Raw genomic sequence first — 26,396 nt, 5'->3', positions numbered from 1 at the left:
CATGAGAGATCTAACCATCGTTACCTGAAGCAGCACAGATCTTTCCTTCACAGCTTTCCCTTTCTCCAGACACCAATATAGCCCCTGAGGAACCTCCCATGGACTCTGCAGAAACGGATGCCCTCACACTGTGGGATCTCGTCCCTTCATTGTGCTGCATGGGCTCTCCTCCATCTCCCACCTTGAGACCACTGTGTGTGGGGGTCTACAGGATGCAATTCCATTGTGTCCCACTGGCATTACACAGTGCTACTGAGGGAGGCGAAACCACATTCTCAAGCAGAGAGCAGGGTCTCCTTACCCTTAAACAGACATATGTCAGTCCTGAGCTGCAACGGTGGCATATTAGATGAATGTTGGCTAAACCCACCAATTTCCACAGCACTAGCCAACCATTCAATGTGTATTGGTTTGCACTACTCTTAACCCCTTAGTGACCACACTTTTTTGCTTTTTTTCATTTTCGTTTTTTTCTCCCCCCTTTTAAAAAATCATTACTCCTCTATTTATCCATTGACGTCGCTGTATGAGGCTTGTTGTTTTTTGCGGGACGAGTTGTATTTTTCAATGGTGCTATTTATTGTACCATATAATGCACTAAAAAAACGTAAAAAAAATTCTAAGTGGAGAGAAATGGGAAAAAAACGATATTCCGCCATCTGTCAGTGCGACTTGCTTCTACGGCGCACAAACTGCAACAAAAATGACCTGATAACTTTATTTTATGGGTCCGTACGATTACTACAACACCAAACTCAATTTTTTTTTTCCGCTGTACTACAATTTTTTTTTTAAAGATATTTAATTTTTTAAAATTATTTTCTGTCTCCATCTTCTGCGCACAATAACTTTTTTACTTTCCCGTTAATATAGTTGTGCGAGGGCTCATTGTGCAGTACGTCCTGCCAATTTTTTCGTTGGTACCATTTTGAAACACATAGGACTTTTTGATCACTTTTTATTAGATTTTTTTCTTGGCAACAGTGTGACTCCAAAAAATTTCAGGAGTTTTTTTTTTTTTCCGGACGACGTTCACCGTGCGCGTTAAATAATGCATTACTTTGATAGAACGGACGTTCACGAACGCAGCGATACCAAATATGTATTTTATGTTTTATTATTTAGATTTTTTTTATTGTAAATATGGCACAAGGGGTGTTTTTTGAACTTTTATTACTTAAAAAAAAACAAAAAACTTTATTGTTCTTATTTTCCCTTAGGCTTTCAGTCCTCCTGGGGGACTACAACATGCGATGCTTAGATCGCTTATGCAGTATGATGTAATGCCATAGCATTACATCATACTGCATTCTGACATCCCACAGGGATGGCTTGATAGGCATTCTGCCGTTACAGCCCTGGGGACTTTCAGAAGGACCCCAGCTTCCATGACACCCACGTGACTACTCCGATCTCACCGCGTGGGGGGGGGGGGGGGGGGCGTACGGATTTAAATGCCACTGTCAGATGTGACAGTGGCATTGCAAGGGTTAACAGTCCCGATCAGTAACGATGCTCAGCTGCTTATTCCCTTCTTTCTGCACATTTGCAGGTAAAGGGCTGGAGTGGGTTGGCAGGAATAACTGTTGACCGATATCTGGTGCATGGCCACCTTAAAGGAAACCGGTCATCACCTTTGAGTCCCATAAACTAAGTAATAAGGCTCAAAAGGGGATGGAACAGGGAGTCTCGGGGAGCCGTGTTTGATACTCACCGAGTGCCCAGTTCTAGCGTAGTGCCCCCACAAGGTTGGAGCGTGCACACAGCGTGAAGCACTTCAGCCGGCTCTGTGCACGCACTTTCCCATTGGGATGAATCACAAAGAACTGGCTGATCGCCGAGCTCGGTCACTACTGGCTACGGCAGCCTGTAAACATGACATCACGAGGGAGACCAGGATCGGCGGCACTTGACACAGCAAAAAGATGGGAGTATATACCATTTGCCATTTATGGCAGGGGGATATGTGATTTATAGAAAAAAAAAAAAAAGATCTCAGAGAACCCCTTTAATCTCCCAAGAAGCGTTTCCAGACTTAAAAGGACACGTCTAGTGCAAGGTATATCTGGGGTATACAACAATAAGACTCACGTGGTCTGCAGACAGGGTACAGTTCGGACTGCGTGACATATGAAGCGTAGCCATCGTCAAAGAAGATCAGATACCTAAGAAATAGGAGTTAGCAGAATCAAACCAAAGACTCAGTCGGTGATATTACACTTGTGGGCATAGTTTTCCCAATGTCTAAATCAAATTCTTAAAGCAATAGTTGCCATCTGTGGTCCCCAACTGTTGCAAAAGAATGAAAACTACTGGCATGCACCAACATATGGAGGCACAGATGGCATCATCTTTCTTAAAGGAAGACAAATCCCTCTACCTTAGGGATCTAGTAACCAAATCTTTAGCTTTAGAATTACATTACCGCCTGGGCTGGTTACCTCATCTTATTCTTGTTGCTGGGGGGTTCGGCTACGATGCCAGCATACAGCCACACTTGGTTCCCATCCTTGTACTTGGCCACCACTCTACTGCCTACAAACAGTTTTTCTGGCGCAGGATGGTAGTCGTAGGCTATGTGGTTCCCGGACAGCAAGCTTTTCCCTTTGTTGTCGAATTTGACTTTGTACTTTTTACCTGGCCCTGGGTAGGTGAACACAGGAAGACATGTATATGTGATAAACCAAGAAGCGTCCATGATGAGACACAGCAGAGTACAGACAACCAGCTCTATTCCAGCCTGCCGATCCGAGGCACAGGCAGTATACTCACATCCACACCGGATATTCAGCCGCTCCCAATAAAAACGGCAGAGTTGGACATTTGTGTGTGTGGGCACCTGAACCGTTTCTGGACACGGTTTGGTACAAAGAGGAAGCGATTTACTGTGATTTATCTCCACTTAACAAAAACCATAACACTTTTTTTCTGTCAACATTGCCAAACAAGTTCAGTGCATGAAGAGCTGTAGTTTTTATTGGTACCTTTTTGGGGTACATATAACGTATTGTAAAGCTTTTATTAATTTATTTGGGTAGAACAGGGTTTTTTTAAAAATAAATAAATAAATGGAAAAAAAAGGTAACCCTTACGACACTTTTTTTTTTTTTTTTTTTACAGCATTCACATGACTATGCAAACCCATTGATTGTTCAGATAGTACACTGCAATACTTCGGTATTGTAGTGTATAAACAGTCTTCTTTGTCAAAGCCAAGTATGGCAGGCCAGGAGGCCACTAGGTGGCATTGCAACCCCACAGTGCTCAGTAAACGCATTGTAAAGGGTTGAGGACATGACAGAGAAAGCTCTCTCCTGCTGTTAAACACTTACGTGGCATGTAAGGGGTTAATGGCTGGGATCGCGGTTCTCTCTGACGCCGGCCTTTGCAGCAGGACCCCAGCTGTCAGCTACAGCCAGCTTCTGCCGTAGATGGCACAGGCTCCTCATCCACATGCTCTTAGCGTACTACATATACGTTTGAAGCCCCACGGGGCAGGAAAGGGTAATGGCACTCATCGAGTGGTCTCAGCACTGACTGATCTCATGTGCCGCCCAGCTTATGGAAACATCAGAATGTTACCCCCCTTCTATTACACTAGTAACTCTTTCCATCTCTAACTCACCGACCATCTGGATGGAGATCAGACTTCCTTTGTGCCATGTTTTGGTCCTCTTCTTGCCCAGTATACGCATACCCACAACAAGATCCCCATCTTTGTTTACATCATTGTTTGTGCCGACCTGGTTGGAGCCACCCATGGAGCTGGTGGGCGAGGAAGGGTGAGAAGAAAACCGAGTCTGTGGTCCTTCTGTGAGTCGAAGACAAAAACTTGTATGTCAGGTCTAACCGAGATCTCACCTGTGTAACCCTCCCCCAAATAAAAGACAAAGCAAACAATATAGTAACTAGCTTGTTAACCCCTTAATGACGCAGCACCTATTTGTTTTCTATTTTAGTTTTATTTCTCCATCACTGTAGCAGTCTGAGGGCTCCTTTATTACGGGACGAGTTGTATTTTTCAAATCTGCTATTTAATGTATCATAATGATAACGTACTGAAGGTGCACGCAGCGGCAGCCATGACGACACGAGGTATTCTATGGGCAAGTACGATTACTACGATACCAAATGTAGACACTCTTTGCTGTACTCGTAATGTATTTTCTGCCGCCATCTTCTGACTGTAGATATAGTTGCGCAGTTTCTGTTGGTACCGTTTTGGAGTACATATGACATTTTGATCGCATCTTATTAAATTTTTGCTTGGGGATGGGGGGGGGGGGGGGGGCCAAAAACAGCGCAATTCTGGCATGTTCTTACCATGCTCAACACGCGGGGTAAATAATGCATTTCTTTGATAGAGGAGCTTTTAATCGATGCAGCAATACCAAATATGTTTTGGAGTGGGGGGGTGGGGGGGGAGGTATTCTAGCTTTTTATTATAAATAAGACAAAAGTTGTTTTTTTTAACTTTTAAATTACTTTGTTTTTTAAATACTTCATACAACTTTTTAAACTGATTTTTTTAGTCCCCAAGAACTTGCGATGGTTTGATCACTCCAGCAGTATGATGTAAAACAATACTATTACATCATACTGAGATCTAACAGGCAATCTAGCAGGCCAAACCACAGGCATGGCTGATAGAAGGGGCTTTGAGAAGACCTCTGGCTGCCATGGCAACTATAGGGCATCCCTGAATTCCAATCGGAGCATTTAAAAGGGGTTAACAGCTGCAATCAGCAAGAGTGCCGATCACAGCTGTTGCGGGTGGGTGTCGGATTCTGGAAAAGGCATTGTATGGAGCAGGACCAACCCCCAATACACCAAACCCCCTGTATACATACCCCGAACCCAAAGGATGTAACTGTACCTTCTATGGCGTACAGGGGTTCAAGTCACACAACTACTGCGCAAAAATAATCATCTGCTTTATTCATAAAGCATCAACATTTTTCGCAGCACTTTACAAATTGGAGGAGAAAACATTACAGCAGCGTTACCCCAGTCCAGTCCTCAGCGCCCCCAACAGGTCATGTTCAGGATATCCTATAGAGAGAGCCCCTGTGGTAATGTCTGAGGCACCGACAATAATTCCATCACCTGTGCAATACTGAGGAAATCCTGAAAACATGACCTGTTGTGGGTCCCTGAGGACTGGAGTTGAGAGCACTGTATTACAGGACTGGGCTAGGTGTGAGCTATACCTGTCTTCTTCTGCATTGCATCCACCAAGTTCTGCACATCTTCTTTGCATTTCTTCATAGCAGCCATTGCATCTTTTAACTATAAAGTTTGGTAACAAAATATATGGTTTGGTTTTTGGTTTTTGTTTTTTCACAAAAGATATCTTCACTTTGATGACTTAAAGGGAACCTGTCACATTGCACAGAGCAATCAACCCTGTGAGCAGCATGTTATAGAGCAGGAGGAGCTGAGATTATTGATATACACTGAGGTTTTGTGGGTAAATATTCAGTATAAATCAAACTACTAACGACCACTTGTCTGTCTGTATGTATGTGATTCTCATAGCTCAGCTCCCTGGCGACATCATAGCCCCGCCCTCTGGCAGGTCCTAACATGCAGAGTACAACTAAGCAGTTATTCTGGTCAGACACAACTCAGCGGTCCTGACAGGAGACACTTACCTATCACAGAGATCCGGTGGGCTGAAGGACCGGTGGTGATGTCACTGGCACCCAAACGGGTTGTGAATGTAGCCTTTTAATGAATCTTTTCCCACAAAAATATATATAAATCTGCTCTGTGATTCCTGAACTAGAACATGTTACTGACAAATAAGCAGAAGTGTAAAGGATGGTTGTCAATCGTCCTGTGTGGGCGGGTGAACCAGGACTCTCAGCCTCTCTGAAGAGTCCCGTTAGGATTTCCTGTGCTTGAATGCAGAAATTCTGTGCCAAATTACGAAGCTATATATCCCAGAGCTCAGCTTCTCTCCCTCCATCACATGCAGCTCTCAGATAGGGTGGGATAAGACACTTGACAGGCTCGCTTTAAATTTGCCATTAGGCAATGTGTAGCTTTATGATGATCTCCAATTAGCCTCAGGAATGTTTCACCAAGTATAATTTGCTCATTACAAGCCATTTAGTTTTTACTTACCAGATGCTTCTCCTTTGGAGTCTTACTAACACCATCAGCTGCAAGAAAAGAAAAAAAAAAGTCACTTTCATGAAGCCTAAAGAAAGAGAGGGGAACGTTCCTGAGTGGTAGAGGTTCTGCCATATGTCATGCAGACAATGCAAAAGAGGGCAACCAAACGAGATCTGAAGGTTGGCCCTCCTACTGATTTCAGAAGCTGTGATCAGATTGTCCCCACCCTAGTATATGGTCACAATGGGATTCCGCACATAAAATTTGAACGCTAGTTCTTTTGCACTAGAATTGAATAATCGAGTTGGGTCCCATTAGCTTTTCCTATTTATGACATAATCAATGCTCGTGCAAATTTTTTTTATGTTTCTATGACATTGGGAAATGAGAGAATTAGATTCCTACGTAAAATTTGGACGCTAATTCTTTTGCGCTAGAATTGAATAAGCGAGTTGGGACCACTTTACTTTTCCTATTTATGACATGATCAATGCTCGTGCCAAATTTCATGTTTCCACGACATCGGGAAGTCGGAGAATTAGTGGTGGGTGAGTCAGTCAGTCCTTTCGCTATATATATATATATATATATATATATATATATATATATATATATATATATATAAAATTTTTTTTTTTTTTTATCTATTTTTTCACACTTTTGAAGTAAAAATGTATCAGAGTCTTTATAGTCTGGTTGGAAATCTTCTTTACAGGTACCAATAATGACATCATGCAACCATGTGCTACAACCTATCTGGGAAGATGATGTGCTCAGTAGGAGTTGTCGCAACAAAGGCCTTGGTGGCATGTACTAGTGCTATGCCACCAGTGCCTAACGGGCAGAGGTCCTTCCACGATCACCATCACACATTGCTAGAAATAAGCAGCAGCGCTAGGAAAGTTCTCTGGTGCTCTGATTGACTAGAAGGGCATCCATGCGGCTCCCCAGAAGAAGCATCCAGATGCCTAAAGCGTTTTCATGGCATTGCCACTTCATCCTAGTGACTGATGAGTTACAGCAGCATGACCCTTGCTGATGGCACAACGATGACCGTTTGCTGGTGCCTACTTGCAATTTATCAAAAAATAACATAAAACAAGCATAAAAATTCACGTTTGTGGCGAACAGTGACACAAGCGGAAATGAAGATGCACAACACCTCCTAAAAATACAGGTTCAGGATGCGCAGTGTTCATATCTCACTTCATCCCTTCCAGACATACAAAACTGGGTAGCAAAAGATTTTGCGTATGTTTCATTAAGGGCCACAGGAAAACCATAGATAGATATTTGGTGCTACCACTAGGCGGTTGACAAAAAAAAAAAAAAGTTAGCTCCTCCTATGTAAGCTATAACAAGCCTACAAGCACTAAGCTCAGCAGATCCTAGCTTGGCGTCCGTAAGAGACAAATCTGGTTCCCATGTCTGTTTCTACCCATCTTATTTCTTTCTTATCTAGGCTGAGGCAACAAAAGAGGATTAGGCCACCCCATGCCCAACTTCTCCACAGCTACGCATGGTGGCTATCTGGAGGTCTCAGGCCTCCCACCCCTTCCTGCTCTATGGCAGCACATTATGGCCTTCCTTTACCTCCAGACAGCATTATTCCGCCTAGCTTCTTTAGCCACTGCCAAGTTACCAGTATGGAGAGCCGTCTCTCCCATTCTGGGGGTGCCCAGAATACAGCCCTCCACTCTGCGGCCCATTCCTGGTGCCAAGGTGCAGAGCTGCGTCAGCCTGGCTTTGCGGTATACTAGGGGGAACATAGCTGTAGAGTTACCTAACCCTTCACTTGCAGCCTACCGCAAAGGCCGCATTAACTTCATGGCTGCCCCTGCCCATTTTCCATAAGGATCCCCGGGGGGCTTTGTTCTCTTCCCACGGATTCCTCCTCTATTTCCTCATCTCCATTAGATGCTTGTCTAAGGCTTCGGCCAACAACGCAGCAATCCACATGGTTCTGCGGCTCAAATCATGAAATGCTGACGCAGTGTCAGAAAAGTCACACACAGGAATACTCTGCAGGAGGAGCCCACTTTTTTGGCTCCAGACTCGACAAGATCCCCTCCAAGGCCACAGACGGCAAAAGCACACTCTTGCCATTATCCAGGTGTAAATGCTCAGGCCAAGGACACAGGTCAGCGGTTTTTCCCCAATTCTCTTTATCCTATGTGAAGAAACAGTCCACCCGTCAGAAGAGGATGCCCTTATTTCAACTATGCCCCTCCTGGCAACCTCGTGCAAAAGCAGGCTGCACCTCTTCCAAGCTAAAAGCCTTCAAAGTGCACCTGATTGGGGGGTCCCAAGTGAGTTTCACACTTGGGTGGGAGGTTGAGTCTTGCAGTTCCAGTACATCTTGTTATCCATGGTGCAAGATGCCTAGGGCAGAGAGGTGGTCTCCACCGAATACAAGAGGAGGACAACTATCCCCTGCAACCGATTCTTTGAGCCCATGCTCCCCAATACTCCTCTGGACAGATTTACATGTTTCTATTCATATCTATTCATCATCCTCAAAGATGGCTCAAGTCCACCCCATCTTGTACCTGAAGCGATTGAACGTGCATGTTTACTTATGCCACTTCCATATGGAGCCCAATGAATTAGCCTCTTCAGCAGACACTCAAGACACTTACATGTCCCTAACTTCTCCCTTCCAGGATTTCCTCTGATCACGGTTCAACGAACACTTAGTTTTTTTTGCTCCCCTAACGGTTCCTCGTGTTTTCACCAAGATCATGGCAGCGTTCATCACTCACTTGAAGTGGAGCAGAGGCATGGTCATTCACTATCTGGACAGCATCCTCTTGAAGACTCCCTCCACTGACGAATGCCTGGGCACTTCAGGCTTACCTCTCACTTCAGCTGGAGCGTCAATAGGGTGAAATCTTGCCTCGCTCTTTCCTGTGGACGCCATTCAACACGCCATCCTCGCTCAGGAAGATTCTTCTTTACTTCCTTTACTGCAAAGAGTCCTTAATGGGACACCCAATTCAGATCCAAACAGACACCATTATGGCTGTGGCTCTCAATCACCAGAGCAGCACCCACAGCAAAGCCAACATCTTCTCTTGGGCAGAACCCGACTTTCCAAAACAGAGACGCTGACTACCTCAATCAGGAATAACAACCCTGGAGGCGACATCATCTCCCTAATTCGTCTACTATGGAGCACTGCAGATGTGGACCTCATGAATCATATGGTTTCCCACTATGTCTCTGGAGTTCATGACCCCTTTGAAATCATGACAGACTCTGCGAATTCCATGGACCTCATTAGTTCTTCTCTATCTGTACCCTCCACTTATGCTCTACCATGAGTACTCAATAAAAATCAAGGTAGGAGAAGTTCCAAACGTTCTTTTGGCCCCTGAATGACCCAGATGCTTCTGATAAGGAGAAATTCTCAACCCTGTAGCGGACACCCATGGCACCTTCCAGAGCAACTAGATCTTTAGAAATTTAAGGACACCGAGTTTAATAACAAGGTTACTGAAGCCACCACCACAAAAAGCTAGCAGTTTTTCAAATCGGGTCAAACTAAGAACAAGCAAGAAAGTTGACATCTTCCCATATTTACCTCCATCCTTATTTCGCTGTCCACCGCCAGAAGTAGGCCTTGTGAGTCTCTCCCATTGGTCTTCATGCTCCTGATTATCCTCTCTCCCCTTCTTTTTCAAAGACCATTGGTCTCAGGTCCCATGTGAAGAGCTTTACTTAACGAGTTGCTCAGTCTCTCCGTACATCCACAGGAACTCAATGTGGTGTTGGATGCACTCCAATCTTCCTCCTTTGAGACATTTCCTTGTGCCTCATCTCAAGGGAAGTTTTTTTTCTGGTCGCGATGACCTTCATAAGAAGGGTCTCCCAGGTCTCTCCTGCCACCCCACCTTCCTTCACCAGGACATAGTTCTGCAACGCCTTTTTTTTCCCAAGGGTTATCTCTGCCTTTCACCTTACCAGACAGATCATATTACCATCATTCTGACAGTCACAAACACTCAGATTCTCTCATTATCCTTCCAGAAAGTAAAGGTTTGCCAGCGTCCGATACTGCCATATCCCGGTGGATCTATTCAGGCATTCTCGGAGCTTATGGTTTGAAGTGCCAAGACAGACTCTTAGCATTATGACAGACTCTACCCATTCAGTGGTTGCTTCCTTGGCAGTGCGCCATCAGGCCTCTGCAAGGTAGTTACTTGATCTTCCATCCATTTACCAGATTCTACAAAGTGCACAGATGCGGGCCCTTAGTCAAAATCTGTTGCAGCCAGTGGCAACTCAACCCTCCACCTAATGATTCCCACTTTGTTTCCCACTGCAGGGACTTATTTAGTACGTCCAATGGTTTTCCATGTGTCCCCCAATAAAACTAACAAAGTAAAACCATTTTCGTGCTTACCATATAATGTTTTTCTCGTAGCCTCCATTGAGGAATGCAGTTTCTACCTATTCTATTAAGTTTATTACGCTCCTTTTTGCTGGATTTTTGCGTTCTTAGTTTAATTTTTTTTATTCGTTATTTTTTTCATTTTCTAACATCCGTTCATTTTTGCAAAACACTTCTACTACTACCGGAGCACAAATGGGATGTGGACCTCATGAATCATATGGTTTCCCACTACAGTATCTGTAGGCTGGTTATAACCTGCAGAACTGTTTTATTATCTGAAGCCAATGGTTGTCAAAAATCCTCTTTCATGCTGCTCCCCAACTTCAAATGATGACTGCTCCCCAAATTAGATTTAAAACCTATTCTAGCCACAGTAAGGGTTTCAAGTCACAACTTATTACATACGTCCTAGGCGGTAAAAAGGGTTATAATTGTAAGATAACTTCACTGACCTGATCCCACACTCATTACATCATCGTCATCCTCATCCGGAATCTCAATGACTTCTACTGGTTTAGAAGATTCGTCGTCATCGGAGCTGCTCTCTTTATACGTGATGCCCATCTCTTTATACAGGGTCTTCACCAACGTCTCACAGTCATCAAGAGCCCTGAAAACAGAAATAACAGTCAGACGCTACATTATTTACAAGATTACTAAAAACCAACAATCTGCAGGATCACAAGACCTTGGCCCATCAATGACAGCTTTGATTCTTGCATAGTCCTAAGGTTGGAAGGTCTAGTCACCCAAACCTGCCAACACTGGGGCCAGATGGCACTCTAATGCATATGGCGGCGGCTCAACTTCACCGACAGAGGTCACAGGAAAGAAGGATCAGTGGACTCTGCATTTCAACACCTGATCCTTTTGTTCACCAGGAGATAAGCCAGGTTCAGAGCTACCTTTCTGTAGCTTATCTCCTAAAATACACAAACATTTGGCTTATTGTTGAATGTTCATGTGTATGGGGGAGCTGATGGGTACAGTTTCCAGATGAACAAGTGACAGTGTCAAAGCTGAATGGGTACCTCAAGACCTGGAAATTCTGCGGTCTTATAATCGAGAATATTTGTGAAACTTTCTTCACTACTTGACTTTCCCAAAGCGGATTCGTTAGACCACTGGTTCTCATCCTTTTTCAGCCCAGCGTCCCCACTTTAGGTATTAGGATTTCGACATTGAAATTCTACTACTAATAATAATGTTTGCCACAATCAATCTGTGTCATTAATGGCTGCCTTGGGCCTGATGACCAGACGCCAATTTCGCGATATCTGGTTCCATCTTCGCCAACCGCAATCTCAAATCGCCCCTTACACATATCTGAAGTTTGTTTCTTGCTTTTGTCAGGAGCTGCTGAACTGCGCTGAAGCCCCTCTCCACTAAGTACGTAGATGGAAAAGCTAACACAAGCAATTTAACTTCCTGCCACAGGATAGGATAGGAATTCTTCACTTTCACCCATAAACATTCATAGACACATTGTTGGAAAAGTGCTCGGGCTTCGCTATCGTGTTTTAAGCCAATCAACTGCTCTTGTAATCTGGGATGAAATTCTCCTGCGTCTGCTGAAAATGGATTGAGTACCCAGGTGGTATTTCAAGGGTACATAGATCATGAAACTTAGTTGGCATGTCTTCATTGGCTTGTTTGAGGTGTGAGCAAAAAAAACGTTTAAGTCTGCATCTTGAAGTTTGCCTTGCGTGCAATATCTTGAAGACTTGGAAACTGACAGAGCTAACGTCGACTCAGTTTATTGGCATGAAGGAAGAGATTATACCTTTAGCCTTAATGAAATTCATTTTGTCTCCTTGTAGCTTTTTTATTGACCTCGTTGATTTTGTCAAATATGTCTGCGAGATAGGCAACATCAAGACTTCGTAGTTCGATTGCATCACAAAGGCTTCAGTCAATCGGCCGAAAAACTCAACTACTGTCAAAAAGTTCACAGAAGCATCACAAGCGCTTTCCTCTTGACAGCCACCTCACCTTGGTGTCTACGAGTAGACGGTCGAATTCTTAGTCATGATCTTGACAGAGCTTGCGGAAAAGACGTCCGTTCAAAGAGTGCGCTTTTATCTTGTTAGCAGCATTAATTACAGAGCGCAGAGAATGCAATCTCTCACATAAAGGTTTAGCAACAAGGTCCTACCGATGGATCACACAGTGGACGGCCATTACGCCAGGTATAGCAGATTGTAAATGGGCTATAAATCCACGATATCAACCAATAATGGATGCAGCTCCGTTGGTTGCACACGCAAGTACATGTGCTAAAGGGATGTTTTTTCTTGGAAAAATTCTTGCACTCTTTTGTATATAGAGGAGCCTTTCGTGTCGGTGGTTACATTTCTGGTAAACAGAAGTTCCTCCACTACCTCTTCATTCCGATTAATGAAACAAATGTAAGCTAGCAGCAGTGCTTCATTGTCCCTAACCGTTGGCTCGTCAATTTGGATTGCAAATTCTGTGTTCTTTAACATGTCCAAAAGCGTTTCTTCCGCATCAGCAGCCATCTCCGCAATTCTTCTTGAAACGGTGTCATTACTGAAAGTAATCGAACACCATGGCACATGTCAGGCCCCAGCATAGTACGGAGAAGCTCTTTAACTGCGAGTAACACAAGCGTTTCCCCAATAGTTTGTGATTTGCCACATTGCGCTATTAATAAAGAGACTTTATAGGAAGCAAGGAGGCCTTTGTCAGCATTGACAGTAGATTTCCCAAATAGCTTGCCTACAGAGCTGCGGTTCTCAAACTTTGACTTTAAACCTTAGAAAAATGAAATGGGCTTACCCACTTTGTCTGAATGCATTTTTGCAAGGTAATCACTCAGTCTCGAAGGCTTCATTCGAAAATGCCTTTTCGCAAACTAGGCACAAGGGTAGCTGTCCATTTGTAGGAGAATAGATGAATCTATACTTCAAGTATTCATTTGAATATTGATGGCTTTTCTTATTCTCGGCCATTTTTATAAAGTATGCTTCAAGAATGCACTGCTTAGGTCGCTCTATCATATAATGATGTATGACTTTTATAACTCCATAGCTTCGCTACAGATCAATCACACTGGATAACCTAAAGAACAACCTAACCCACTGGATTCCATAATTCTGCTGATTGGTTGGAACTTTCACTTGTGTGGGTCTCTGGGAGTTGTAGTTTATATCAGTCTTCTGAAAAGACACTTTGCGTCCAATAAGACTACAACTCCCAGGGAACCACACAGGTGAAAGTTTAAAGCGGTTCCAGCCAAATCAGCGGCATTATAGAATACAGTGGGTTAGGTTGTGCAGTAGGTTATCCAGTGTTATGAAGTGTGATTGAACTGTGGAGCCATGGAGTTATAAAAGTCATACATTATATGATAGAGGCGCACAGGCTGCACACAACTCCCATTACATGCAAGTGATTCACATGGAAATAATTGCCTTGGTTTTCACCGATTGTTTTCAGACAGATTATCGACGAAAATCGAGGAATCACTACTAATTTTAAGAAAAATGTAGTTACTAGACAAAAAAAAAAAAAATTTAAACAAAGCAAACACAGAACGCCCCCTTTATGTTCAAACGCTCCCCTGATGCCCCTTTTCGTTGCACCACCCCCTTGAGAAGTAAAAACGCCCCTCCCAGGTGGCAATAACACCCACATTGAGAAGCACTGCCTTAGACAGAGGGCATGTCTAACAGGACATCACTTCAGGCCTCTGTTGTCAGGATCTAGAGTACTTTAGCTACAATATTTTCATGTTGTGCCCTCTTCTTTATTCTACTGAGATTTGCATTTTCCTTAGGAGTCCTGATATTCGCCTGTCTCTATCCTCCTCCAGCTGCTAGGTTTACTACATCCTCCACTGGTTGTCATATCTCCAAGTTAAGGGAACGCTCTAGCGGCACTCCGGACAGGATGCAGCGTAGCAATCAAAAAGCTACTGGAAGAGGAGTCAGGTCAGGAGACATGGAGTGGAAGACCCACAGCGTGTATAGCAAACACAGCAGCCAAAGGAAGTTAGGTAAGGAGTCAAAACTTAATTGGGCAACAACAATAGATGACTTGTTCCTTCACCTTGAAGCATTGTCACATAGACTGTCCACATTGGCCGTCTCTTCTTCCTTCTGCTTCACCAGGATCTTCAGTTCTAGTATCTGGGCTTTCTTTTGTTTCACCAACTCATTCTTCTCCACCTCCTGGTCTATGAGCTCACGAAGTTCCTTCATGGATATGCCCAGTTCTTCCACCACCATACTCTCGACTTCTGCCATCTCTGGGTCCTCCATGACTGCAAAGGAGAAAAGAAAAGGAATAACCATTACAGATAAACACTAGGTACGAAGAAAACGCAACCTGAATTATGGGCGACACAAGCGTGATTAATATGGATCATGTGTCCTGTATAACATCTGGAGTAAAAAAGTGCAAGAGGGCAGCCAGGGCTTCTGCGTGTTTCCACCCCTTCGTTTTAGTGTTTGGTGGAGAATAAATGCAAAGGTTACATCTCTGAAAGTAGAAGTATACTATTAGGATACAGATGTGCTATTTCGATTTTATCCAACTAGATGGAGCATAAAATGTGTGTGTGTATCCACGTGTGTGAGAAGAGCAGGGCCTTACAATGCTGGCAAATGTTGTCCATGGATCCCAGAGTTTGGCGTGGTGTTGACATCCTGGAGACACGCATTCGCATGCGATTAGCGGCTCTATGTTGTCGAGCCGAGGATTCGGCTTGAACTGTTCGCCGTCCACGGCCTGGTCTTCCACGTTTTGGGGACATGGCAACAGTCACACTTGGCAAGCACTTTTAAAGGGGTTCTGTCATTAAAAAAAAATAAAAAATGTTGTACTTACAGATTCTTTCCCAGTCTCCTTACCAGATCTCCTCGCTGATCTTCTCCAGTCTCCTTCAGTCCCCCAGGTCACCTCACCACTGGCCAGATTCTCCTCTTCCGGTGACCAAACGTACATTGCCGGCATTCTGCTTCCTGCAGGTCAGTGTACCTTGTCACGAGTGACGTAGCTTCTCGCTGCTGGAAGTGACGTGACCCGAGGGACTGGAGGAGCCAGGAGAAGACCTGGTAAGAAGGCTGCCTGGGAGGAATAGGCAAGTACAGAATTTTTTTTTTTTTTTTTTTAATGACAGAGCCCTTTTAATGTGAAGCGTTATTTTCAATTTCTTTATATTAACTTGATATGAATGTCGCTCAGCAACGCTTGACTCTCCCTAGCGGCGCTGTTGGCTGAAGGCACAACCGCGCCGCTAGACTAAGGCCTCATGTCCACGGGGAAAATCAGATCCGCTGCAGATTCTCCATGTAGAATCTGCAGCGGGTCCCTCCTGCCCCGCGGACATGAGCGCTGAAAATAGCAATTTAAAAGCATTTACCTTTCCGTAGCGGGCGGCGAAGGTCAGCTGTTCCTCACGGCCGGATCTTCATTTTCGGCCGGCGGATGAATTCCTGACGCCGGCGGCACGTCGCCGGCACGTCGTCGACGTGCCGCGCGCATGCGCCGGGCACATCCGCCGAGCCGAAGCAAGGGAGATGCGGCCGTGAGGAAGAGCAGAGCTTCGCGGTCCGCTGCGGGTGAGTAAATGCTTTTAATTCCTATTTTAGGTCTCCCGCGGATCCGGACGGCTTCCATAGGCTTCAATAGAAGCCCGCGGGAGCCGTCCCCGCGGGAGACCCGCATGAAAATGGAGCATGGTCCAGATTTTTTCATGCTCCATTTTTTTTTAAATGCCTTTTATTGACGATCCGCGGGCATTTATCTACCCGCGGGTGGTCAATGCATCCCTATGGGGTGCGGATCCGCATGCGGGAGATCCGCTGCGGATCTTAAATCACATTTTGCCCGTGGACATGAGCCCTTAACATAGGAACTTTGACCTGCCCGACAATCACTCAATGTATCAACTCAAATGTTATGATTTTACGGCCGTGGTGACGATGTCACAAATCTAATGACACCAAAACAATCCACCAAAAGGTCACGCAAAGGGGTCAAAGTGTGGTGCAAGAAAAAGGCCGTAGGCTTACTTATATTAGATTTGGCCACCTTGGTTGGATACTTCAACCATCGGCCGTAAACCATCTGATGAAATGGTTGAGGAGGAGGAGGGGCTGCGACCATCAGACGAGCTGACGGATCTGTTCATGCAGCTGACTGTATACAGCCAAATGGTGCAAAATGTTTAATAAAACCTCACTGCAAAAATACTGTTAGTCAAACACACAAGTAACAAAAAGAAAAACTGCCACCAAAGTCGTCCTTAGGCTTTAACCCCTTAGTTCCATTTTTGCTTTTTTTCCACCCACCCTTTAAAAAAAATTGTAACTCCTTTATTTATCCATCACCGTCGCTGTGTGAGAGCTTGTTTTTTTGTGAGGGCTTGTTTTTTTAAGTTTTATTTTTTTAATAATTAGTAAAACTTTATTGATCTTATTTTTACTTTGTTTTTTAGTCATCCAGAAGGGACAACAAATTGCGATGCCTTGATCGCTCCTGCAGTATAATGTAATGTGATTACATCATACTGCTGTCAGGTAGGCGGTCTATTAAGCCACCCCACAGGTTTTCTTTAAGAAGGCCCCCAGCTGCCATGACACCCACACGGCTCCCAGTGATCTCATTGTGGGAGGGCGGTACAGGACCTCTGAAAGCAACCCTCTAGGCCGCATATATCTATATTACTCCCGATTAGTTATTTGGGTTGCCTGATTCACGGTGATTGGTTATTTCAGTTGTCTGATTCACGGTGATTGGTTATTTCAGTTGTCTGATTCACGGTGATTGGTTATTTCAGTTGTCTGATTCACGGTGATTGGTTATTTGGTTTGGCTCGAGTAGAAGTGGGGAGTAAGAGGTCAATATGCTCTAGGCCTTGACAAACAAAAATTGCTGCAGCAGCTTCTCTGTGCATTAAGTAGTAAACATCATTAGTCTAAGACCCTACAGCTGCATGGATTAGGCGGTGCTGCCCATATAAGCAGTGCTGGCCAGTCCGAGCAGCATGTGCCAATGCATACTAGTCAGGCAGTCAGAGAAGTGGTGCGGCCATCTTTGTTTGCCCAGACCTGCAGGGTCCCTTTAAGAGCCTGCGTAACCCTGCTGATTTATATTGGGGTATTCAGACCTGTTATTTAGGCGCGTGAAAAAGAATGCAGCATGCTCTATTTCAGTGCAAATGGACCAAAACAGTCAACGGGACGGCATAAATACGCATGAGACCCCTTTACGTACTCCCTGCGTATTTAGCATGAAACCAATGGGGACTCCTCGCCTTTTTTTTTTTTTTTTGTACGCGTGAAAAACGCAATGATTGCTTGTGCACAAAATTGGCGAAACGGCACAGTTTTAGTGTATGAAAACGCTGTGAATTTCGCTGCCCGCGTGAACGAGCCCTGAATGGGTGAACACAGTACCGCTGCTAGGCTCCATCATGCGGACCCGAGGCATCATCCGATACAACGGAAACCCCTTCGTTACTGTTCGGTGTAAACGACATCCTGCCGGTGGCATTGATTCTCGGTGCGATTTCTCTTGTCGTGTAAAAGGGCTCATCTTGTAGCAGCTGCAGTAATAGGAGCTTCTGCAGCTCCTCCTTACCAGAGCTCCCATCCCCCACCCTGTCCCCTCCCTCGCCTGCCTTATGCCTCCCGGCAGCTGAAATCCTGCTGCTAGTACAAAGCAGAAAGCCTCTCTAGAAGCGTCCTAGCCCGAACCTTCACCTGCACCAGCGCTGGGGGAGAGGACGCTCGTTTCTTTCTTCTCCCCGCATGGAGAGGGGCACAATGGAGTCCTCTAGGATGGTCGGAGGACACGCCCCAGCTAAGAGGAGCTGGAAAGTGACATCTGCTGCAAAGTATCAAGAGGCAGGCTCTCAGGGCCGGGATCTGGCTCTTCTATGCATCCTTACTGTATATAGTAAGGACGGTACAGAACAGTCGCAGCGCTAATAACGGGGTCGTCCGGCCATTACGGCATTTCTCATAAACTTCTTACAATGCAGTAATAGTAAAAGCAGTAAGCTCCGCCCCCGGACCGCCGCTTGCTGCCGCTTTCCCTGGCAGCTTCATTTTAAGAAGGGGTTTTCCAGCGTTGAAGTAAACCGTGCCCACGCCGTGACAGATCTCCCCTGTCCATGCCATCACGGGAGCTGGCATGCATGTCATTTTTATCTCTAGCAATCAGCTTAACCCCTTAGTGACGCGGCCTACTCTGAATCCAAGGACGCAATGATGTGTTGGTTTTTTATTTTCTTCTGCATTTTTCAAAACTTTAATTTAACTTTTTTCTCCCCCATCAACACGGCCGTAGGAGGGCTTGTGGTTTTTATTTGGACATATTATGTATTGTATATTATTAAAGGGGTTCACCAAGATTGCAAGTTATCCCCCACAGAATAGGTGATCACTTATTGATTGTTGGGGGTCTCTGCGACACCTACAGCGACAGGCAGAGGGGGACATGGGACTTGTGAGATCGGCAGACCCCCTCTGAATAGGGGAGAACTTGTAATCTTGGTACAACCCCTTTATTTATTAAGTTTGAGAGCAAGGAGAAAAAAAAAAAAACATGTAAATTTTGCTGTCTTTTTTTTTTTTTTTTTTAAACAGGGTCATTCATGCAGTAAAAGGCCGGCTGCACACAAACGGGTCAGATTCCAGATGCATGATCCCACCGCGGAATCTATGCTGCGGATGGTCCGGACGGCTCGCCGTTGGACATTCGCAGTGCAGATTCTCCAGAGCTGTCGCTAGGCGATGACGCAGGTCCGACAACCCTTCTGCGGGTCAATGGAAGCTGTCCATGATGAGCTCGCACTAAAATAGAACATGCTGCGATTTTTCTTCCGCCAGCGGAAAATCACAATTGATTTCCGCTCGTTTGCAATCAAAAAAACGCTTTTTCATAGCATGCTATGGACGGCACTTGCTGCGGACACCACCCCGAATTCCGCGATGCAAATACGCTCGTGTGCAGGCGGTCTAGATGACATTTTAACTTTTTTTCTGCAGGTCACAGCCACTTTTGCACAATAAAAACTTTTTGGGGGGAAACATATATACTATTTATCTATATACACACACTTTTCTTAGCGCTGCTCACGGTTGACAGGCGGAGGGTGCCAACGGATTACCATGGCAATCGGAGGCATGATTAAGCCCTTTGGGCCTTCCATGCAAGCCGGCTTATTCGATCCTGCCTTCGGCAAGGTCTAATAGGACGGTTGTCAGAAGCGTACTGCAAGGCACCGCACAAGTAATACGGTATAGTATACCAGCAATCCAACAATCACATCTAAAAGTCTCCTGTGGGGGAAGGGTATAAGAAAAAGTAAAGAAAGGTTTATTATAAAGAAATGTTTTTCCCTATAAAAGGAATTTTATAGAGGAGAAAAAACAAAAAAAAAAAGAGGGTACACACTTGGCATTGCCACATTCGTAATGCCCAAAGACACAAGGGTATGTCAACTCTACACAACAAACGTTAAACAATAAATAAGATACAATGTCAGAAATTGCCGTTTTTCATTCATCCATCCCACAAAAAAAGCTATGAAAGGCGATCAAAAAGCCACATATACCCCAAAATGGTAGTTAGTGAAACAACTGGCCTCACAATAAACAAAACCTCACACAGCTTAGTCAGAGGTGTTCTCGGTCGGTGACGCACAGACAGGTCTTTTTTTTGGGGGGGGGGGGGTTAAAGGATATTGTTGCATTGTCATTTATAACATACAGTGAGCGCTGTAAAAAAAATTAATAAAAACATGATGGCACAAAGTCTGTGGGACGGGTCTGGTAACCCCCCCCCCCCCCCCTCCACCTACGAAGAAACAACATTAATGAAAGTCAAACACTACATCACATGTAGTCCAATACAAACAGCAGCTCCCAGGCCGGCCCAGGCAGCCGTGACTGGCGGTACACAGCAAATACATGACGAGTGCCGCCAATCAGCATGCACTATCCTGCCGTGTATACAAGCGGAACGTTTGCCAAGATACAACATGCGATTATCTTGACATTAACAATACCCCTTTCTCCCCACAGTCGTACATCCACTCTCCCCCGCTTTCAGCTCATCGCCAAGGGGAAGCGGCCACCTCCGCTATCGGACAGAGGCGGCCGGCGCTTGCTACTTCTGCTTCATCTGCTGGCGGGATCTCAGGCCCACAAGCAGTGGGCGGTCGGAACCTCTACTTTCCCCCAAATATCATCCAGACAGTAATCTCTTTTCATTGGTGTTCAGGTTTTGGATGGATCACCCTCACTTTTTCTTGTGGCCGATGTACAGGCCAATACAGTACGTGATTGGCTGCTGATTTCAGCCAATCATGTGCAGCCACTAATAAAAAGTACATATGCCGTTTTGGCTGGAAGTTCCAGCCAATCAGATGTTCTGTAGATCAATGCTGATGGCACGATGACATGTTTAGCATACTTGGTAGCACATCGTAACATCTAAATATCAAAGGAACGCAGTACTATTAGAGGTTCCCATCAATCATGAACAGCGCATTGGGGTTTTGTAGGGATGTCAAAAAGAAAAGTCAAAGATGCTATCAGATACTTACAGGATGATGGTAAACTGGCTAAAAATGATGTTCAGAAGGCCAAACTTTTAAATTCCTATTTTGTATCTGTTTTCTCTTAGAAAGTAGATGGAACATCAGCTGACCTTCCCTGTGATATTGGGGGAATACGAGAATGCAGTCTATCTATAAGCAGAGAGTTGGTGAGGGAACACTTAGCTAACTTACATGAATTATATCCTAGGATACTGAAGGAAGGAATGGGTTTGTAACAAGGTCATGCCAGACAAATCTAATTTCCTTCTATGACAGAATCACCGACTGGGTTGATCAAGGAAATGCGGTGGATATAGTATATCTTGACTTTAGTAAAGCATCTGACAAAGTATCTCATACCATACTTATTGAAAAAATGACCAAATCTGGGACTGACAAGGCAACTGCTAGGGGGATTCACAACTGGCTGAGTGATCGTACTCAGAGGGGTCATAAATGGCTGCACATCCAAGTGGAAGAATGTATCAAGTGGGAACCACAAGGCTCTGTCCTAGGCCCAGTGTTGGTCAACATTGTTATAAATGATCTGGAGGAGGGAATTGTGGGAAACTGATCAAATTTGCTGACGACACAAAGCTAGGAGGAATAGCTAACACTAGGGAAGAGAAAGTATTCAAAAAGATCTAGAAAAGCTTGTGGGCGGCGACTAACAGAATGGTATTTAACAAGGAGAAATGCAAAGTCCTACATCTGGGCAAGAAAAATGATAAAAGCGCATACAGAATGGGAGGAATTGGGCTAAGCAGCAGCACATGTGAAAAAGACTTGGGTATACTAATAGATCACAGACTGAACATGAGTCAACAGTGTGATGCAGCAGCCAAAAAGGGCAAACACAATTCTGGGATGTATTAAGAGAAGCATAGAGTCTAGATCACGTGAGGTCATTACCCCCTCTACTCTTCCTTAGTCAGACCTCATCTGGAATACTGAGTCCAGTTCTGGGCACCCCACTTTAAAAAAGACAGACAAACTGGAGCAAGTTCAGAGAAGAGTTACCAAGATGGTGAGCGGTCTGCAAATCATGTCCTATGAGGAACGGTTAAAGGATCTGGGAAAGTTTAGCAGAAGAGAAGGCCGAGAGGAGACTTAATAGCGGTCTACAAATATCTGAAGGGCTGTCACAATGCAATGTGAGGCAGGAAACAAATTGCAGCATGCTCTATCTTATGCGTGATCTTGAGAGACAAGTCTGTGACAGCTGCGCCGGAGCATCCCTGACGTGATTTGAGGCTGTTTTGCCATGAAACTACCCCTCATCCTTGGGGAATTCACAAAGTGCGGAGCGCAATATGGGGGCAGTATACCCAACCCCATATCGTGCTCGCCTGTGTGAAGTTAGCCTCAATGTGAGTGCGAAGTTGCAGGACTATGCACCCAGCGTCACTGAGTAGCCCTGGACCCAATTAAGCCAACGGGATTCATCCGTGTCCGTTTGGACAAATAAAAAAACCCTCTAGCTTGGATACAAGATGTGACACAGGCGGCACGGAGGCATACTGGTCCTGTATGGTATCCTGCTCCAGACCGCTCCAAATTTGCTATAACCGAGTTTCTAGATCTTGCAAACTGGCAGGCCGTTGCAGCTGGCATCCCAGATGGTCCCATACATGTTCTATTGGCAATACATCTGGTGACCCGGTGGCCACAGAAGTGTGACAATGTTGTGGGGACATTACTGTGACCGCCCTTGTGTGCGGCCGAGCATTATCCTGCTTGAAGCCACCATGAGAGGAACACATGTGGCTGCAGGATATCCTGAACATATCGCTGAGCTGTCATTGTCCCTCTTACCACTACTAGGAGGGACCGACTGTCGTATGTGTTGACCCCCCAGACCATCCCACCAGCAGGGGGCAGTGTGCCGCTCCACAGCAAAGGCAGGATTGAGGCTCACCTCGAAGTTTCCAGGCACGAACACGGCCGTCATCAGCGGCAAAAGTAAACCTGGATTCGTTGCTGAAGACATCCTGGTTCCCCTCCATAGTGCCCAGTTTCATTGTTCACGACATCACTGCGAACGGAGGCGCCGGCGGGAGTCAGAGACCATACACGTAATTGGGTGCTGTGAGACCAAATGTCCTTCAGCCAAGGGCCTGTAATGATTCGACAGACACAGGGGTGTAACGATGGCGCTCCCTACCTCTCGATGGCGGATAACCAAACAGTTGAAGCTGCTAGTACTTGCAGGACAATCAGACTCTCCTCTCTACTGGTGGTCTGTAGGGGGCGTCCTGAGCCCAGTTACCTTGTGTGCCCCCATCCACTGGTCCCAACACCCCCTAACAGTCTGGTCAGACGCTCCTCTCTACTGGTGGTCTGTAGGGGGCGTCCTGAGCTCGGTCACCTTGTGTGCCCCCATCCACTGGTCCCAACACCCCCTAACAGCCTGGTCAGACGCTCCTCTCTACTGGTGGTCTGTCGGGGGTCCTGAGCCCGGTCACCTTGTGTACCGCCATCCACTGGTCCCAACACCTCCTAACAGTCTGGTCAGAACGGCCGGTGGGGACAATTCATGGATACGACCATCCAGCTTCCCACACCCAATAATGCGCCCCTCTCAGACGCTCTCCAACCGCATGTTGTAAGGCTGGATTCACACAAGCATGAGCGTATTTGTGGAATCCAAGTTGTCTGAGTTACTGTTCCTTTTGTGTATAACTGACCGTAACCCCCGCACTGCTGCCCCAAGGCATGAAACGGCCAAACTCTGTAATGAGTGCCCGATGCGTTCTTTACCTGCGCAAATGCGCACACGAAATACACACCTGTGAGCGAAGCCATTGAATCAGTGCGTTCTCTATCCTGCGCATGCGTATGCCGGTGTGAATCCAGCCTACGGCCGCTCTCAGAGGCGCTTGGAAAACGCTCTATGCGAAAGCAAAAAGTCATTTTTCTGAATCCAATGTCTTTCACCGGTCTCATCCACATCTGCGATGCGTTCTCCGTGACGATAGGAAAAAAAAAAAGTCGCATCACGTTCTACCTGTTGGCTTTTTTTGCCCATTTCTATGGGTTTCCGTATGAAGCCATCGCCGGTTCGATTCGGATGAAAAAAGGCACGAAGTCGCACTTTACACCTTTACCCTCTCGCTGCATTTTTCGCCTGCCCAAACCACAACCCCCGTGTGGGGGCGCGCTGTAAGTCTGCAGTATTTAGGCCATGGATTGAATTGCGTCATTAACCCTTGTAACTCACAGTGTAGACCGACACGCTGATTTGGCGCGGAGAGCTTCCCCAGCACGAGAAGGGGACTTTAGAAATGTCCTTCACATGGCGGTAAATACTGCGGAGCGTCCGCTGCCATACCATGAGCGACATTTGCGCCGTGTGATGGCGGCCTCAGGGCCGGTTCACACGGAGCTCATTTGCTGTGGATTTCAGCCTCGCCATTTAATCTATGGCAGAAATGCGCCGTGGACGTGAATTGCGTAGCGGTTTAGTGCAGGTGACCCTCCGCGGCGTGCGGACAAGATCTTATAACCATCATCCACACCGCCGCTACGGCAAACGCTGATTCTGCTCCGTACGAACGTGCCCGACGCAATGACGTCCCGTCCACAGGCTGGTCACATGACCACCGGTATGTATGGTCACCTGACTACATCATCCAATAGCTGCAGACTGCGCGGCGCCTCTTACTGAAGGGCACGTTCACACGGAGCGAAACCAGCAGCAGAAAATACGGACCAAATCCAGCCGCAAACATCCAAGCAATATGGCGGATCTTCACGCGCTTTTTTATCCGACTCCGCAGCACATTTCACCCTTTCAATAAAAATGGCTGCTGTGGATCCGCGGGAAGTTTCACGCCAAAACTGACACCAATAATGCGGTTTTTGCTGCGGATTTGGATACAAGTTTTCCACTACATAGATAGATTTTTGCGCACAGCGGCGCCTTTTACGGTCTTCCAGCAGATTCCGTGACGGACCGTAACGCAGATCTGCAGCACATTTCACCTCCGCGTGAAATAAGCTGCAGATCGGCAACAAAACTTGCATGAAAATCCTCAACAATCCAGCGAGGTGCGAACGCACCCGAAAAAACGGAACAATCTAATGGGAAGCGGTCGGTCTGCTCCGGCGCCGCGGCAGTGTGATAGTCGCTACAGCCGCCGCTGATATCGCCGGGAGCGAAGCCAGCTAGGCCATTCCCGTCCCGTGAGACGCACATCCGCTCCGCCAAGATTAGCGCAATTTTTTAAACACGTTTTTTGCCTGGAAACCCCTTTAAAACAATTCCCAACCCCCATCAGAATCTGCACGGATTGTCGCCTCGTGCAACGCAGGAATATTCCGTGCGCACGAAAACACCCCCAGCGTCGGCGCGGTCACATGACCAGGCAACACCCCGATAGTCCGGCAGGTTTATAAGAGCCGGACCATCCACAATCCTTACAGAATTACATTTATACAATTCACATGCCCGTCCAGCAATCCGTTGTGCTCCATAATCCGGCACCTACGGGCAGGGCCGCGCACGGTACAGACACTAGGAGGTAAGATGTGCGGTACCGCACAGATACCGCTGAATGCCGGGCAGCTTGCATACACGTGTCTCTGCACTTAGCCTAGCGGTCACCGTACCGGCAGCTGCACAGTCCCGCGCACGCTCTCCTTCTTGTGCCTCCCGCTTCAGTTCTCTTCACGGTCCTCCTTTTCCTACCGCCGGTTGCCGGGGTGACGGACCGGAAGTCTTCCTCCGGAACCGAACCTTCTCAATGGCTGTTGCCGGAAGTGACGTCACGGGGAGCCCGAACAGAGCGAAGAGGCGGGGTCTAGGAAAGTGGGAAGAGCGAGAAGCAAGAAAAGTGCGCGCTTTTCATACGAGGGAGGGGCCACCGTAGAGGGGGCGTGGTAATCGCGCAGATGGAAGATGATATGTCCATGGAGGGGGAGTGGTTACCGGATGATTGACAAGTGAGCCACGCCCTCTGCAGCCTTACAGTACGGTGTATTATGTATTTCTTGTGAAGATTTGGCCTGTTCTTATAAATAAAGCTTATTGAAACAGCCTTCATATTCCAGCATTTATTGTCAAAGCTAATTATAGACAACTTCATGGTTAAATAAAAGTGAAATGATTCCCTATTGTTGTCCTGCGCCCGTGTGGTCACGTGGCAGCTCTGGCAGCGCGCTGGGCTTTAGTTCGGGTTTCCATATTACTTCTTCGAAAACTGCAGCCCTGTCTGCAGGGATCCATTCTATAGGGGAATCAAATGGCGTGGGCCGGCCCGCTTTGACTGTAGGGCCGCCTACACACGACCGGGTCATACCTGG

At 46.1% G+C, this 26,396-nt stretch overlaps 1 protein-coding gene across 5 annotated transcripts in view; it reads right to left on the bottom strand.

Moving 5' to 3' along the window:
- The window catches only part of SETDB1 (SET domain bifurcated histone lysine methyltransferase 1), a 51,834-nt gene extending 25,982 nt beyond the window's left edge, over positions 1 to 25,852 (bottom strand). Inside the window, exons 1-9 of one of the 5 annotated variants that reach the window (XM_066609199.1) lie at positions 25,704 to 25,844; positions 15,134 to 15,331; positions 14,588 to 14,801; positions 10,969 to 11,126; positions 6,130 to 6,167; positions 5,211 to 5,289; positions 3,626 to 3,811; positions 2,442 to 2,643; positions 2,092 to 2,165 (exon numbers count right to left, since the gene is read on the bottom strand). In XM_066609199.1, coding sequence (XP_066465296.1) covers positions 2,092 to 2,165; positions 2,442 to 2,643; positions 3,626 to 3,811; positions 5,211 to 5,289; positions 6,130 to 6,167; positions 10,969 to 11,126; positions 14,588 to 14,801; positions 15,134 to 15,293 — 1,111 coding nt within the window. In that variant the 5' untranslated portion in view covers positions 15,294 to 15,331; positions 25,704 to 25,844. Of the gene's footprint in view, positions 1 to 2,091; positions 2,166 to 2,441; positions 2,644 to 3,625; positions 3,812 to 5,210; positions 5,290 to 6,129; positions 6,168 to 10,968; positions 11,127 to 14,587; positions 14,802 to 15,133; positions 15,332 to 17,940; positions 18,011 to 18,246; positions 18,334 to 25,703 lie in introns of those variants that run through there. The other 4 variants (XM_066609201.1, XM_066609204.1, XM_066609203.1 and 1 more) reach the window with 4 other exon arrangements.
- Positions 25,853 to 26,396: the final 544 nt, after the last annotated feature.

Source organism: Eleutherodactylus coqui, chromosome 6, assembly GCF_035609145.1.
Source record: "Eleutherodactylus coqui strain aEleCoq1 chromosome 6, aEleCoq1.hap1, whole genome shotgun sequence".
In the NCBI taxonomy this organism is placed as follows: domain Eukaryota; kingdom Metazoa; phylum Chordata; class Amphibia; order Anura; family Eleutherodactylidae; genus Eleutherodactylus; species Eleutherodactylus coqui.
Note: the sequence above shows the minus strand (reverse complement) of the source record. Positions and strands in the feature narration are given on the sequence as shown.